We start from the raw sequence: 14,886 nt of genomic DNA, 5'->3' as shown, positions 1-14,886 counted from the left end.
TTTTATTAATATTTATTACAATTAATTAATTGAGTTGACATAACATAGCTACACCACGTATGATCCAGTGATCTGGAGGTTGACTTGTCGGCAATTCGATGGCAATCACAAAGTTCGTAGAGTGTCCTGTAGTCGACAGAGTTCCTCGTCTCTCGCTAGTCTTATACAACGGACACCTGAACGTGAGTCTCGGCAGTATTTCTTCTTTTCTTCGCGGTACCAACCACAACTTGGGTCGACAAAAAAATTATTTTTTCGTTCCAATTAGCAAAGAGTATTTGATGCTGAATCAAACTTACGAAAGGCATTTCGTCGAACAATACTTTGGGATAGCTCTCGTTAATGACCATTTGTTCTCGATCGAATCTGGCCCCGTCCAAATACAGACCGTAAACGTAAACTCCGTCTTCGGCTGCTGTCTCTATTTTCGTTTCTTTCATTACGTGAAAATCGTAAATCAATAAATCGATTGGAATTTGATATTTTCTGGCATAATTCTGACGGATTCCGGTCAAAAAAGCTTGAGTAAAATAAAATCCTGACAACCAAAACGTAGCTGGTGGCCCATCTTCGTACCATTTCTGTTAATGATTAAGAATAACTTATTACCTTAAAATCGAAACTTTTTTTTGTAATATAATATAGCACCTGTAAAAAGTTTAGCCTATCCAAAAAATCTTCGATATAATTTCCAAGTGATTTCAGTGACGGGTATGAGTTTTTCATCCAAAGGCGTGGAATTTTGCCGGTCAGCAGGGCTGTAAAGACCTGTTCGAGTTCGTAAGATAACACAACGATTCCTGAAAACGAAATTGAATTAAACAAACAAATTTTTCCATCGAGTTAATTTTACTTTTATACCCTTTATGGCACGTCCAACATTTATCAGACTGCTTCTGATGCACGAAAGAAGTTTGTTGAACCGGCCCATTTCCTGTACCAATACCGTATTCATACTTTGATTGTACGATGTCGGATATTTTTCCTCGGCTGCTTGGATATCGAAGTTGTTTGGAAGCTTTTTCAATATGTCAATGGTAATTTGGTAAACCACATCATCTTCCGATTTTTCTCCGCTGCTGTCCCTACTTTTTTCCTATTAGAATAATTTGCGATCTAAATTTATGTACAGTGATAGATGTGGAAACAAGCGTGTAAATCGTGCTATATAATGAAATATTCGTGATAAGAGTGCACACTGAGCTACTTGAATTATTTATCCATTACATATATCACCTTTACTTCCCACAAGTCCTGAATTATTGAAGAGATATAGTAAAAATAAACAAAACGAAGAATAATTTATTATAAAATCTATAATTTAGATTAATAAAAAAAGAAAAAAAAATAAATCATCTCACCGTACGATCCTAAACATGAAATACGATAGCATGATACCAATATTAAAATGAGTAAAGTTATTAAAAAAATTATAGGTAAATAATAATACAAGGTACCTGAGTAAGCAACAAAGACGAAAATAGTAAATCGGTTTCTTGATTATCCTTCACGATGTTGGCATTTTCGTGCAGTCCAAAAACGCTCGGCTCTGTTATGATTGGAAATTTGCGCGTGTAGGCCAGATAAGCTTCGTATTCTTTGAACAAAGGAATGTAATAAATGTCGGACGTCGGATCAACGTAGTAAACCTTTTGCTTCACAACTTCCCTACAAATGGTCATACATATTTTTACAAGAGTTTCTCTAAGATATTAATTGTTGAAACTCACTCGCAGTAGAAGGTTCTGAGGATCGCCATGAGAGTACGTCTGTCCCAGTCATCGGTAACCCGACCGCCGTAATTGCACTCTCCGGTCAAATAAATCAGCGCTGGAAATTGAATGTCTTCGTACTGATTTAAAAAGGTTTTCAGTTGAAGAACGCTTATTCTCAAATCCGTCTCGTTGAATTCGTACGGAGTGTTCCAACCGATCGAACCAAATTTACGACGTTCTTGAATGTTGGCGTGAAAGAAGCACAGAGCGTAGAGGAGCTTTTTAAACGTCTCGCTCTGGTTGCAAGATTCGAAGAATTCCGAATCGCTGATGGGGTCGCTCATGTAGGACTTGAGGATGTTGGCGCGAAGACCTTTGGGAGGCTCGTTCGTTATTTTGATGGAGTTCTGAAGTATCGAAACAGGAAAATGATCGACTGGGTAGCTAGTCAGCCAGAGTCGGAAATCTGGATGGGTCGTGTCGGGATAGAGGCCTTCGGCTATTTTTTCCAATGTACCCATCCAGCTCTTGGCGAGATGGCAATTCTGTAAAACCACCCAATGCCCATGCTTGACGCCGTTGTTGATCAATTCGACGGCTATGGGTCCTTGACCTTGACCGAGAGACAGAGAAAACAGCTTGTTGGCCCCGAAGCCTTGATCGTCGGCAAATTTCAGAAGCAGCTGCATGGGGTCGGCGCCGGGGGTCAAAATAAATATCAAAGGAGTACACGAATTCGAGTCCGCGTACGGTGCAGCCAAATCGAAGGGTGGAGGTTCCAAGTATTCTGCTCCCAGTTGAGCTGTAGTCAATAAAATCACACTTAATACTTGAAGAAACATTATTTTTAGCTGGTAACTCACATTCAACGAAATTCTGTACAGCTGGAACTATTCTGTCTGGTCGAATACATCGTAAAAGCGCTATCCTTTGGAACGGTGTTAATTTTTGAAATGGTTTAGGAAAATTCATTGACTGTGGCTCTTTTGAGTCAAAAATTTCTTTCCACTCGTCGATTTTATTCTCAAAATTTTCCCGTAATCCCTGCAATAAGTTTTATCATTGAGTAAATTGTACCAACATCATCATCGCTCGATAAAGACCTTAAAACCAGTGATATCGTTGAGTCGACACAGTTCGTTCCAAGCTTGAGATGGCAACCATGTGCTGGGGTTTTTATACGGATTATCCAATCCGACTCCTCCAGTTAAAATAAACATCCATAGGACATGAGACAGTTTACCCAGATTGCGAATTAAATTGATCACCAGCAAGAAGGAAAACAGTAGTTTATCCTTTTCGAAAAGCGATCGACATACGTTGTCGAACAACGACCGAGTGAAGTATTTTTTTAAATCAGCAATTCTAGCATCAATTTCTTCAGTTTGTTCGGTATTATCGATCGCCAGTTCAAACAAATTGACGAACCAACTTAACGAATATTGATACATTGGGTCGATGTTCACTAAATCAGCTGTAGATAAATTTTGTTAGTTTCTTCTAAAATATTGATTTATTTGATAAAAATGTCTTACTCGTTGTGAAGAACAAGACTGTACTGTAAACGGCAATGGGCGAGTAGCCTAATCTCGTGTCATCGATTGTTTTTTCCGTTATTTCAGCGGCTGCTTGTTTCACTTGAATCTCGTTGCTCAGTACTTTGGAAGAGCTAAGCACGGCAATGGCTTCTTCGTCTTCTAAAATGTCGCCTTCCGATGTTGCGAGTAGTGCCAAAATTTTGTCCTCCGTTTCTTTCAGCAATCTATAATGTAATGACGAATGAGTAACTAATGCTAAGTCAAAATTATTACAGCTTACTTTTTGTTTTCCGCTCCTTGAATGATCAACGAATTTTTCTCCGCTTCCAAGTCAGGTCTTTCTTTCGCGACCACGATACCCAACAGCTGATCCTCCAATCCGCTAGCTGTTATCATGAAATTTATCAACGTCACTTTCACCACGATCTCTGGCAAATAATGTGGATTTCTCAATTTGGTCGTTATATACATTCTAAAATGTCACGTTGGAAAAGTTATTATAAAAATGGCACACTCGTGTCTATGAAGGGAAAATTACCTGAACTCATTGTGGTACTCGACAACAGAATCGCCCAATTTGATGCACAAAGCACCGCCTTGTCTAAACGTATGCTTCATGAGGACCGGCTCGAGTAAGGCATCGAGCTCCTCTCCAATATTTTCCAACAGTATTGGCTGACCAAATTGAATGGCATTTTCGAGTATTCTCGGATAGTCGTTTTGACTCAGTTTAATGATACTTAAATTGAATTCATTTTCCATGTTTTTCACCCACTTGTTGGCTTGCCCTTGGGGATCGATCATCAGTGGCCAACGATTGGCATTTCTGCACAATGAAGATATTTTTTTTTACAAATATACAGTAAAGTAGTCGGGAGAAAAATGATTACTTGACGATTATTCCATTGTCGACTGAAAAAGCGTCGGTGGGCAATCCAAAAATATTCCAAGCTCTTATGAGAATTGGCACGCCGAGAATATCGCGTAAATTAAAATCTCTCGTGCAGACAACTTTGAGTTTAGTGCAAAGATCCACCCAAGCAGTGATTTGTTTGGCTCGATACGGTGTGGTGAACGGTCCTAGATAGGCAATCACACCTGACGCTATCATTATGTCACCGGTCAAACGAGAATACCTAAAAAATATTAAAACATTAGTGAGTGATTCCAAGTAATTTAAAAGTCTATGCAAACCTTTCTCCAAGTTGCTTGGCACTATCAGACCATCTGTTGTACTCTCCGCCCAGACCACCGATTAATTCTTCAGCTCGTTTCAATTTCAATTCACACTCGGTATTTTTGTCCATCATATTTTGATAATCTTGTTTTCTTGCTTTCAAATCGTCTTCCAGATTCGCCAGTTTCAACTGAAATTACGACGACTCGTAACTCGTAACAGATTAATCGATCAAAGTGAAATGGCATACCTGAACTTGACGAAGCTGTTCCCGCTTGACTTCGAGCTCTGCCATGGCTGCGTTATAAACGGCCTCGGCTTCGGCCAGAGCTTTTTTCTTCGGTGCAATGACTTTGGCGACTTTGTCGTATTCCGAAATGGCGTAGACCCACTTGCAGAGACCCTCGCAAGCAGTCGAGGCGCTCTTGATTTTTTCCGGATCAAAATTGACATTGGTAAAGAAATCGCGCCTGATGCGATCGATTATTTTTTCCGGTATATTGTCCTTGTCGAAGTTGATCAACGAGTCCAAAAATCTCACGTCGCTCAGTACTTTGAGCGAAGCTTTCCAGTAGTCTTCCATAATTCGGCCATCGGGTTGTTGTATCCTTTCCGGTTTTACTTCCTAAGCAAAGGAAAATAATGCGATTCTGCAACGATGTTTCTTCTTCACGAAACAAAAAATGTGCGTATACCTTCAAAATACAAATGCTCTCCATGACGAGCTTTACGCCGGCTGGAGGATTTTTCATGGCTTTCACGACGGCAATATCCGACTGAGTGAGCGTGTTCAATGCGGCCTGAGCTTCGTTGAGGATTGGCATGGCTTCCTCCAGATTAGCGTCGCATTCAGCTTTTATATCGGCGGCTTGGGCTGCTACTTCCTATACAACGCGGACGAGTGCGGATAACTTAAAGTAGGGATTATCTGGGAGGGAAAAAAGAGCCGTACCATCGCAGCCTCCTCGTCGATTTTGACGATTTTCTCGACCTCGGCGACGTCAGCGCTCTCCTTTTCGACGAAAGCCACGATTTTCTGCACGTCCTGCGTCGCCGTGACCAGCATGGGCTGCAGCTGTTTCAGCGTGTCCTGCATGACAGCGACGTCGCGCTGGGTGCCGTCCAGGCGGCCCAGGCCACCCTCGTAGCGGAGCTTGCTCGTCATGATTTCGTTGCGCTTCTTCTCCAGCACGATCTTGAAGGTGTTGAGCAGCTCGAGGTACGACGTGGGCGTGACGTAGGTGTGTCGTCCGAGCCGTTGGAGAAACTCGAAGCCGAGAGTCTGGGTGGACACGTGGAAATATTGGCACATTTCGATGGCGGCTCTGCGCTCGAGCTCCGTGAGCTCGATCTCGCCGAGGAACTTGACCGCCACGGCCGATAGGGCGTCCTCCGGCCAGGGCTGCATCCAATCGATGGTGCAGCAGTTGACCAGCGCCGGGAACGTTCTGATGCGATTGCGGAACGCGTCGCCGATCGGTGACATGGATACCGTTATGTGCAGCTGGTCCCGCGCGATCTGAATGAACAGATTGAACAGGGCCACTGTGCTGCCGTCCGTTTGGAGCGAGCGCTCGCGCTGCCTATCGATTTGCCGCATTTTCTCGCATATCTCGGCCTTCTCCTCGTTGGAAAATAGATTCGGCACCTCGCCGGTGTTGAGCATGTTATTGATGTCCTCGAGGAAGCTCTCCTCTTTGATCTGCGAGTCGGTGAACAGAAAAGTCGAGTGCAGCTCGCTCGACGTCGTCTTCAGCAGTATCTTCTTGATGTCCTCGTGCCAATCGTACGTGCCGTATGTCTTGGTGATCTCGACCTGGTGTACCTCGTAATCGCATATGTGCGAAGCGAGACGAGTCAAGGACTGTCTGCCGGAGCCACCGACGCCCACGAGAAGGGCATGACTTCGCGGCTGCTTGATTATTCGAGCGATCTTGGACAGGTGCTCGATCGCGAATCGGAAAAGCACGAGATTCATGGGTTTTTTCGTCATCGAGTTGTATTCCGACAGGTAATTTTCCACTATGCTGCGCAACAATTCCAAATCTGTCACCTCTTGGTACAGACGAACGTCGGCTTTAGGATCGGCAAAGTCGCAGTAAACCAATTGCCGTAGCTCGGTCTCACCAACCTGATAAAAATACAAATTTCAATATTTGTTTTTATTCGAAACACTCGATATTCATGCGTACGGGTTGAGACTTGTCAACTCTCAGATCGCTCAAAAGATCGTTGAGATTAATCTCCATTTTATCGACGAGAGTCGAGCGTATTTGTCCGACCAACCAATCGATGTCGGATTGCTCCACCAAACGGTCGCCGAAGACTCGCAAGATTTCGTGAACCCACAGCTTTTTCATGCTTTCCAGAGTTGGCATTGTCTCGGGCACGGACAAAAGAACTCCCTAAATCCCAGACAAAGCTTCGGTACACGATTTGGTGCTGTTTGATAATACTTTACCTGTATAACTCGAGAGAAATCCCTCAAATTGAATAAATAATGGGATTTCATCGGTGTAGGGAGTAAAAACTTGAGACTTTTTTTGTAAATATCTAGAGTAGCTAAGACAACTTGATCGATGCAAGGGTCGAATTCCTTACTAAACCCTCGAGTGTCCAAATGCCAGAGGATGATTTTACTGAAAATGGCGATCATCACGTCGTCGGAAAAATCCGATATGGTGGTAACGAAAAAGTGTCGTTTGAATCTCATGGTTACGTCTTTGCCACCGCTCACTGGTGGACTCATCGCACACATCAATTGCAGCTCTATCAGTTTCAACGCCGTTATGTCTTTTCGATCGTACCTGCGTGCATAAATACGTATTAAGCACAAGCCATAATACTCCATCAACATGAAAATACAATATGTTTTACCATTGAGATTGATCGAGCATTTGTCGCAAAAGTTCGATCGCAGGCTGAGCTCCGTACTCTTCTTTTTTCGGCATGGACACGTCATCGACAAATATGACCCAACGTTTACCGACTGGGGGACCATAAACGCCTTTTCTGCGTTTGTCTAGCTTGCTCATTATAATGTCCTGCGTCTGGTTGGCCGTCGTCTGAGCAGAAAAATTGATGAACAGTGGCTTGTACACCGCCACATCGTTCTTTTTCAGCAGAAAGTCCGTGACGTAAACGGATTTTCCCGTTCCAGTGGGCCCAACGAACAGCACGGGTTTCTGATGCTGAACGAGAAGTTGGAACAATGTTGTGTATCGAATCGTCTCGACAGTCGGAACGATTATTTGATTGACTGGCAAATCTCGCGGTATTGGCGGAGCGTTCATCAACTCGTCCGACCATAATTTCCATTTGCCTTTGCCCTAGATTATCCATTACATATTTCATAATGTGCCCTAATTGTATCATAAATATACGATTCAGAAACACGATTACCTCTTTGATGAATCTGTAGTCAAAAACTAAACCATCTTTAGGCATAATGAATATGTACGGCTTAAGCGGTGGTGGAATTGGATTTGGGAGATGGAATTTTTCCTTTAGAGCCGCTGGAAACTCTTTTTCCAATAGACCACGGAATAATTGACTGAAAGTAATTCTATCTTCGGCAATCAGAGTGCCTCCCATAGCCCAAATACACGAGAAAAAGAAAGACCCCTGTACAGACATTTTTTTCCATGTACTTTGATGATTATTTTATAAATTAAAATAGAAATTTATACCTCAACTTGAGCTCTGAGATCTAAATCACTCGGCGCTTGGGTCATTTCTTCGCTCCTGTAATCATCGAGGAAGCAATCCATCAGGTAAGTTATACTCTGAACGAGGTTTATATCCGACATAGGACACATTTCCTAAAAATATTTTCATTAACAAATAAAATTCACTTTTTTGCGAATAAATACTTGAAGCACGTACGGAAAGACCATAACGTCGAAGTACATAAAAAATAGGTTTGCAAAATCTCAAAAACAAGGATTCGAGCATGAATTTTTTCAACCAAGCGCTGATTATTTCTGGAGTAGTGTTGAGCCACGCCATGAGCAATGGTTCCCAGCCTAAGCTCGACGGCTCCATGTAAATCATGCCGCATCTCGATACAGTGGCAGGCGAAGCAACCTCCAAATCCATCGGCTCGAAAACCAAATTAGTCGTCGGAGCAAGTTGAATGATTTCACCGCTCATGAGGCATAACTTTTTGTTATCGTCCAACACGGTGTTCATGTTTTCGATCCAAATGGCATCGATTGGACCATCGAAAATGAGCCATTTGCGATTGTTGTTGGTCGAAGTAGCGAAAGCGCGATAACTAACAGCGAGAATTCCGTCTTGCCACTCGTGCGACGCTGGGTCGAATTGTCCGTACAATTGACCGATCGTGATGGATTTTGGATTAATCACGATAATCTCAACTTTTCTTTCGTTCATTAGTCCCTGTATGGAGTGATGAAGAATATTTTAGACATCGAGGAGGAAAAAATTTGAATTGCTTACTCTTTCTTCGAGCAGTTCTAAGGCAGCTGCCAACATTTTGTAAGCGGTCGATTTTCCACCGTGAGGCAAGCCAACGATCATGAAGCCGTGCCTGACAATCATCATCTCGTAAATCTGTTGTATTTTTATCAAGAACCAGGGAGTGCACTGGATATTGGCGCGTTCGCAACATTCCAGCACGCATGCATTGAGATCGGTATAATCAGGTTCCGGTAGTACCACACCCGGAAACAGGTCAGACATGATACCCTGAGAATAAGTTGAATTTTTTAGGCATTTTAAAACGAGTTACTTTAAAGCGAGTCAGACAATTCTTACATTGAAAAGCGGTACATCAGGATTTAAGAATTTTGGTAGATTAACGTCCCGTATACTACGAAGTATGAGCACGTCCTCGTTTTCATCGGGATATTTGAGCTTCAAATTACCAGCGGCTGTGAGAACGGATTTGACGGCTCTCATACCGTAATCATAATGACTTTGAGTGGACAGCTGCTCGGAACACAGTTGGTAAGCCGTCACTATTTTTATAGACAACGGCCTGGCTCTGTAAAAACCAAACGAGTACAGGGATATCTCGGCGATCAAGCCGTAATTGGGAACCATCATGGCGACCGAGCGGAAGAGGGCTTTCAAATTGTCCGGCAGTTCCGATCTACCGGCGTAACCCGGATTCATGGTAATGAAAATTGCGCAACTTGGTTCGACCCTCAGCTCGGTTCCTTCAAAGACGATCGTTTCCGATGTAGAGTTGATGGCCCTCTGAATGGTTAGGATCTGCTGGGCCACCACGGACAGTACCTCGAGATCGATTCGGTTGAACTCGTCGAAGCAAGCCCAGGCACCCGCCGCTAACAAACCCTGCGATAATCTTTGCTTTTGAGGCAGTTCGATGCAACCGGTACAACTTTCGTACCTTGAAAAACTTTCCAAGCGCTATATAATCGAGACCGTCGGAGCAATTGAAAACGACGCATTGTTTTGCGACTGCTTTGGCCAAATCCTTAGTGGTCTCGGTTTTGCCGGTACCAGCTGGACCTTCGGGTGCGCCACCCAAATGCAAATTGAGAGCCCCAAAAAGCGTGCGGTAGCAGCGATCGGTCAGAGGCGTTATTACGAGACGAGGCGAGTTACCCAGATATTCGTAGCCGTAGGCCAAGAATGCGTTTATCATCATGGTTAACAAATCGTTGTCCTGAGTGAAAATGTCCGCATGAAATTTAAATTGAAAAAATATCGAGCAATTTACAAACCATCCAATAATATCTCAATTGCGAGATCCAATTGAAATCTGTGGGGCTGGATACACCCAGCTTGGCGAGATCAACCAGCACGTCTCTGGCGTGTACGTCGAGCGTCACCAGTGCCTCTGTTTTGACAAATAAATGATTTAAAATCGATGAAATAGACGAGAAATCGTCATTGCTTTTTACCGAGAGTTGTGCGATTTTGCGTCGAAAGTTTCCCTCTGACAAGTATAATGATTTCACCGAGCTCGTTATTGCACTGGTCGACGTAATCGAGCAAGCCTCGCTCGGTATCTTGCATAGCTACTGTAATGTTCTTCGTCCAGTAAAGCTGCGATATGCAGAGAATTGTTTGGCCTGGCCAATCAAGCACCCAAGCGCTTCTAGCTTTCTTCGGGTAGGCATCCTTTGCTCTTATTACCTTGGATCGAAAGCAACTGTTTTCATATTTTAAAGTAAAAATTGAAGGATCAAAGCTTGTACCATTGCTCGAACGCTGTGCTTCATGAGACCCTCGAGCTCGACAAGCCATTTTTCCACCTGGCCCTTGGCTGCATTCGTGTCGATTATATTCTCCAATGTGACCTGCTCGTTTTCCGAAGATATCATAGTCGTTATTTCCAATTGCTCGGTAAAGTTGAGCCTTGCGATGCCTTCGAAACACTTCTTCAAGTGAGGTTGTACTCTGAAAAACCGACGCTTTTCATCAAACAAATCGTGACCAATTGCAACTCAAGTTACCGAGTAGGGTCCTTAGTTTCCGAAAGAATCTCCAGCAATTCGTCATTGGACAAGAAAAAGAATCTGGGAAAATAAACCCTCTTTTTCTCCAGATAATCGTTCAAGCCCTTCTGAATAAGCTCGAGCAGGTTGGTCGATTTTTTCAGTCGATCGAGCATTTTGTCGATTTGCACAACCGACATGACTTTCGGCTCGAGCACGACGCTCGACATTATGTCCCTCCAAATCTTATCGACGGCGCTGAATCTTCGGCCCTCTTCAGGCATCTGCTGCTGTATATCCGGAGAGGAGAAAATAGGCTCGAGATACATCCAAGTTGCCTGCACCTTGAGCCAGTAATCGATGATGTCCTGCAGCAAGTACAACGTCGCCTCCCACTCTCTTGGTTCGATCGGGTCGTAGAGCGAACGTTGCGATCAGTGGGCAAGCCTCGGCTAGGGAAAAAATCAAGGTCGATACTCACAGCGTCTCCTTTTCGAATGGTTTTATGTAAAGGGAATTCTTCATCGTCTGAGCCTTGGTGAGATGATCGTCGAGGAGCAGCTGAATGTCGTCGACGCCGGCGATCACGTGGGTGCCCGTGTCCCTGTACGGATTCACCGTGAACTCCATGTCGGTCCAATCGGTGTGCATCTTCTGCAATGCCTTCTCCAAGTTGCTCTCCTTGGTCGCGGCTTCCGAGATGTTCTCGAATTTCGGCACGTAATCGTCGAGGCCGAAGTCGATGACCTTCGAGAGGCTCATGTTGGCGTCGATCTTGATGGGGAAGCCGACGATCTCGGAGACTTGCTCCCAGTGCCTGGCCTTCATGCCCGGATTGCCGAGCGTCATAATGAGCGGTATGTGCTCGCGAAAGTCTTCGATCTTGAGCCGCACCGTCTCGGCCAATTTGCGTGGCAGCGGCTCTTGAAAGCTCTTCTCGAGCTTGTAGATCGATCGATAGGCCGTTCCGGACTCGGACTCAATTACATTAGGGTCATAGCTGCCGACCATCGAGCCCATCCACTTGTCGTGACTCGACAAAAATTCGCAAGCAGCGTCGTAGAACTTTTTGTAAGGCGCTAGCCTATCGGCGATCTACGCTTGCAAAGAGTCGACAAGAATTTTTCGCCTTACATTTTCCTACAATAAAATACCGAATAAAATACCTTACCTTTTTCCTCAGCGGATAGAGGGATATTTCCCAGCCAAACATTTGCTCCTCTTGATTGAAAGCGTCGATCATCTGCATGGCCTGCTGCAAGCGATCCTCCAACCTGTCGGCTTTCTCTTTGTAGCGGAATATCTCGTCGATATTACCCCAGTACTGCATCTCCTCGCTGTGATCGACGTACACCTCCAAGTCCTGATTGAATTTTTTGATGCGCTCCGTGAGGGCGGCTTGATATTCGCCCGTTTTGCCCTCGATTATTCGCCTGTGCTCCTCGAACACTCCGTGCATCCGATGATACCATTGGAAAGCCATGTTGTTGGTCTTGATCTCTACGGCTTTGAGGTGCATGTAATCCGAGAGAAACACGATGTACTTGATTATTTCTCGCAGTCTGTCCTCCAGTTCATCCGACAATTCCGTCTCGGCTTTTTTTACGAATACTTTCAGCTCCATGAGCTCCGACGTGTTGGGAGGGACGCTCATGGCTCTGCTGGATATACTCTGGTACTCCTCTCCGATCCTGCACAACGCATAATTATCGAATGAAATTACGAAACCCAACGTTTGATTCACAAAAATGCTTACAATTTTGACTTATCCTGATAATCGTGGTTCATCTGACTGATAAGCATATTTTTGCAATGTGTCGCGGTTTTACAAATGTATTCAATCAAGTCTTCTTTGTGAACCTCGAAAATACGTGTGAAACACAATGAGTCAAATTCCGAAGGGATGTTTTTAACGAAATTGTCGTATTTTTCGATGAGCTCGGCAAACTCTTGAAACGAGCGAGGCGGACTTTCCGCCAAGAAATTTTTCACGAACGTTATTTCATCTTTATTGATCAACGTTACATACTTATCGAAGGCTTGAACCTGCAACTCGGGCTCTATTTTGTAATACTCAACGAAAGCCTCGATTTTCTTCTTGTGCGGGTCGAGAGTGTCTCGCGATATATCTGGCTGAAATCACAAACGATGACATTTTTTTACTATTTGTACTTGTAAATTAGGATGATGTAGACAACCTTCAAGTTGGTCTGACATTTAGGTATATTTGGCAAAAAATCGGAATCGATACGTTTGTGTTCGTCAAGGGCGTCCAAGAGAGATTCCATAAGATCGCAGAAAACATTATTGAATGCTTTGAAGGACGGCTCAAAAATGATATTCTGGTTTCGAACGATCATGTAGACATTGAAATTCAGGGGAGAAATCTGTCGAAAAAAGTCGGAATTTTCAAGATATACTTTTCGTAACGACACCGTCGTCGTACCTCTGTATTCAATAAGCATTCCAAATAATCTTCGATCGATCGATAGCTGAGATAGCGCAGTTGGTCCTCCATCATTATCGCTAAACAATTGAACAATCTCCTCGCTTTGTCTTCGTCGTTCAAGTGCAAAGTGCCCCTCTTCTTGGCCTACAAAGCCAGTAAAGTATTTCGCATTCAAACGATTGATATATTCAAAGGGCCTTACAGTGTGAAACATGCTCTTGATTTTGGCTATCCACTTCTCGTCTAGGAGCATTTTGACGTTATTCATCGACACCACTAGGTCGTACTGGAAGTTGGACAAATCGTAGGTTTGAGTGTGAGATAACATAGCGTCTTTGTCGATCTGGCGAGTCGATCTGAAAGCGACGTTTACAAAGGTTATTCAATATCGCTCGTTATCAAGCTCCACTTCAAAGCAATCATATTGTACATAAACTCGCGAAACCAGAAATTCAGAGCTTTTCTCATGCAAGGATGATACAGCACCAGCGATTGTTCGAGCCTCTTGCAAACCTTTTGAAATTTCGTCCGATTCATCTTATCGGCTTTGGTGACTTTGTTCGGGCTCTGCGAAATATTCATTTTAATAAGAAAACCTGCACGGAGTACGTAATCATTAAGGCTTGCTATCCTCTCAAGCTCGAACAATTATTTTTGCACTCTACCTCGAAAAAGTCGTTATTCGTTAAGTGATAACCGAGAGCGAAATCGATCGTGGCTCTCTTGATGCTCATCACATAATCTTCTTTGATCTCGTCGACGAGCCACTGGGTAATCTCATCGAAATGCTCTCTCGATTTTTTTGGCACCAATGCTAAAATAGAAGCGAGAACTTTGTCGTCCAGGGGGCTTATGTAAGAATCAGCTATTCCGTGCGATAAGTAACGATAGTATTTGGGATTTCTCAACAATAAATTTTCGTTCACTTCCTCGACGGAGCAATCCTCTTTATCCAAGTCGCAATCGTCGTGCTTGTGATTTATTATTTCTATTAGCTTATCACGAAACTCTTCCCTTCTCCGCTTTAAAACTGTGTAACAGTTTTTTTTGAAAAAGCTCTCCTTCTCTTTCATGCGCGCAATCAAGGGATTTTTCGATTTTCTGTAATAAAGCACAGTATTTCTCGAGGGGTAAAAAAACAAACAAACAGAAAAACAAAAGCTCGGGAACTTTAGCGCTTAAATACCTGAGTAATTTCTCCGTGGATGAGTCGATAACCTGTTGAGGTGCGTCGAACATGGAAAATTCCGTGAGTATTTTGTCGAGATCTTCATTATTTTTGCGCTTATAACCGATGGATCTAAGAAATTTTTTCAACTCGATCGCACCCGTCGACTCGCGAAATAACTGGTTGGAATACATGTTTCGCCGATCCTCGAGAATGCGAATATTTGATTATTTCTTTGGCCCTATATACATGTGTTCTCGCCATAGGTTAATACGGCTTCGTTTCCATGACGATGCAAACTGCCCTTCAACGGACTAATGATTCTCATTTAATTGATCATTTGGATGGTAGGCAGGGTTGAAAAATAATCAAGTCATTTTTTTGTAGGATTTTCTCAAATTTTCAAAT

General features: G+C 43.5%; 1 protein-coding gene across 1 annotated transcript; it reads right to left on the bottom strand.

The window, feature by feature from the left end:
• Positions 1-25: 25 nt before the first annotated feature.
• On the bottom strand, positions 26-14,672 carry LOC106652160 (dynein heavy chain 7, axonemal-like). Its single transcript, XM_014370992.1, has 38 exons — positions 14,497-14,672; positions 13,957-14,411; positions 13,741-13,864; positions 13,513-13,666; positions 13,308-13,454; positions 13,060-13,248; positions 12,618-12,994; positions 12,033-12,552; positions 11,343-11,956; positions 10,880-11,260; positions 10,622-10,823; positions 10,325-10,559; positions 10,145-10,260; positions 9,808-10,086; positions 9,210-9,752; positions 8,892-9,140; positions 8,316-8,831; positions 8,120-8,251; positions 7,833-8,054; positions 7,308-7,759; positions 6,892-7,237; positions 6,623-6,835; positions 5,383-6,561; positions 5,126-5,314; positions 4,681-5,055; positions 4,448-4,620; positions 4,144-4,389; positions 3,792-4,079; positions 3,534-3,725; positions 3,251-3,477; positions 2,819-3,189; positions 2,579-2,759; positions 1,731-2,517; positions 1,458-1,668; positions 862-1,096; positions 649-800; positions 300-581; positions 26-229 (listed from the first exon to the last, which is right to left on the bottom strand). The coding sequence occupies exons 1-38, from the start codon at positions 14,670-14,672 to the stop codon at positions 26-28; spliced, it is 11,934 nt and encodes a 3,977-aa protein (XP_014226478.1).
• Positions 14,673-14,886: the final 214 nt, after the last annotated feature.

This window comes from Trichogramma pretiosum, unplaced genomic scaffold, assembly GCF_000599845.2.
Source record: "Trichogramma pretiosum strain Unisexual culture from Peru unplaced genomic scaffold, Tpre_2.0 scaffold57, whole genome shotgun sequence".
Classification (NCBI taxonomy): domain Eukaryota; kingdom Metazoa; phylum Arthropoda; class Insecta; order Hymenoptera; family Trichogrammatidae; genus Trichogramma; species Trichogramma pretiosum.
This window is presented reverse-complemented; position numbering and strand designations above follow the sequence as displayed.

Coding starts and splice junctions, on each gene's coding strand:
- LOC106652160 (XM_014370992.1), bottom strand. CDS start 14,672: ATGTATTCCAACCAGTTATTTCGCGAGTCGACGGGTGCGATCGAGTTG. Junction 9,141..9,209: donor CTGATGTACCGCTTTTCAAT/GTAAGAATTGTC, acceptor ACTTATTCTCAG/GGTATCATGTCTGACCTGTT. Junction 5,315..5,382: donor TCGACGAGGAGGCTGCGATG/GTACGGCTCTTT, acceptor CGCGTTGTATAG/GAAGTAGCAGCCCAAGCCGC.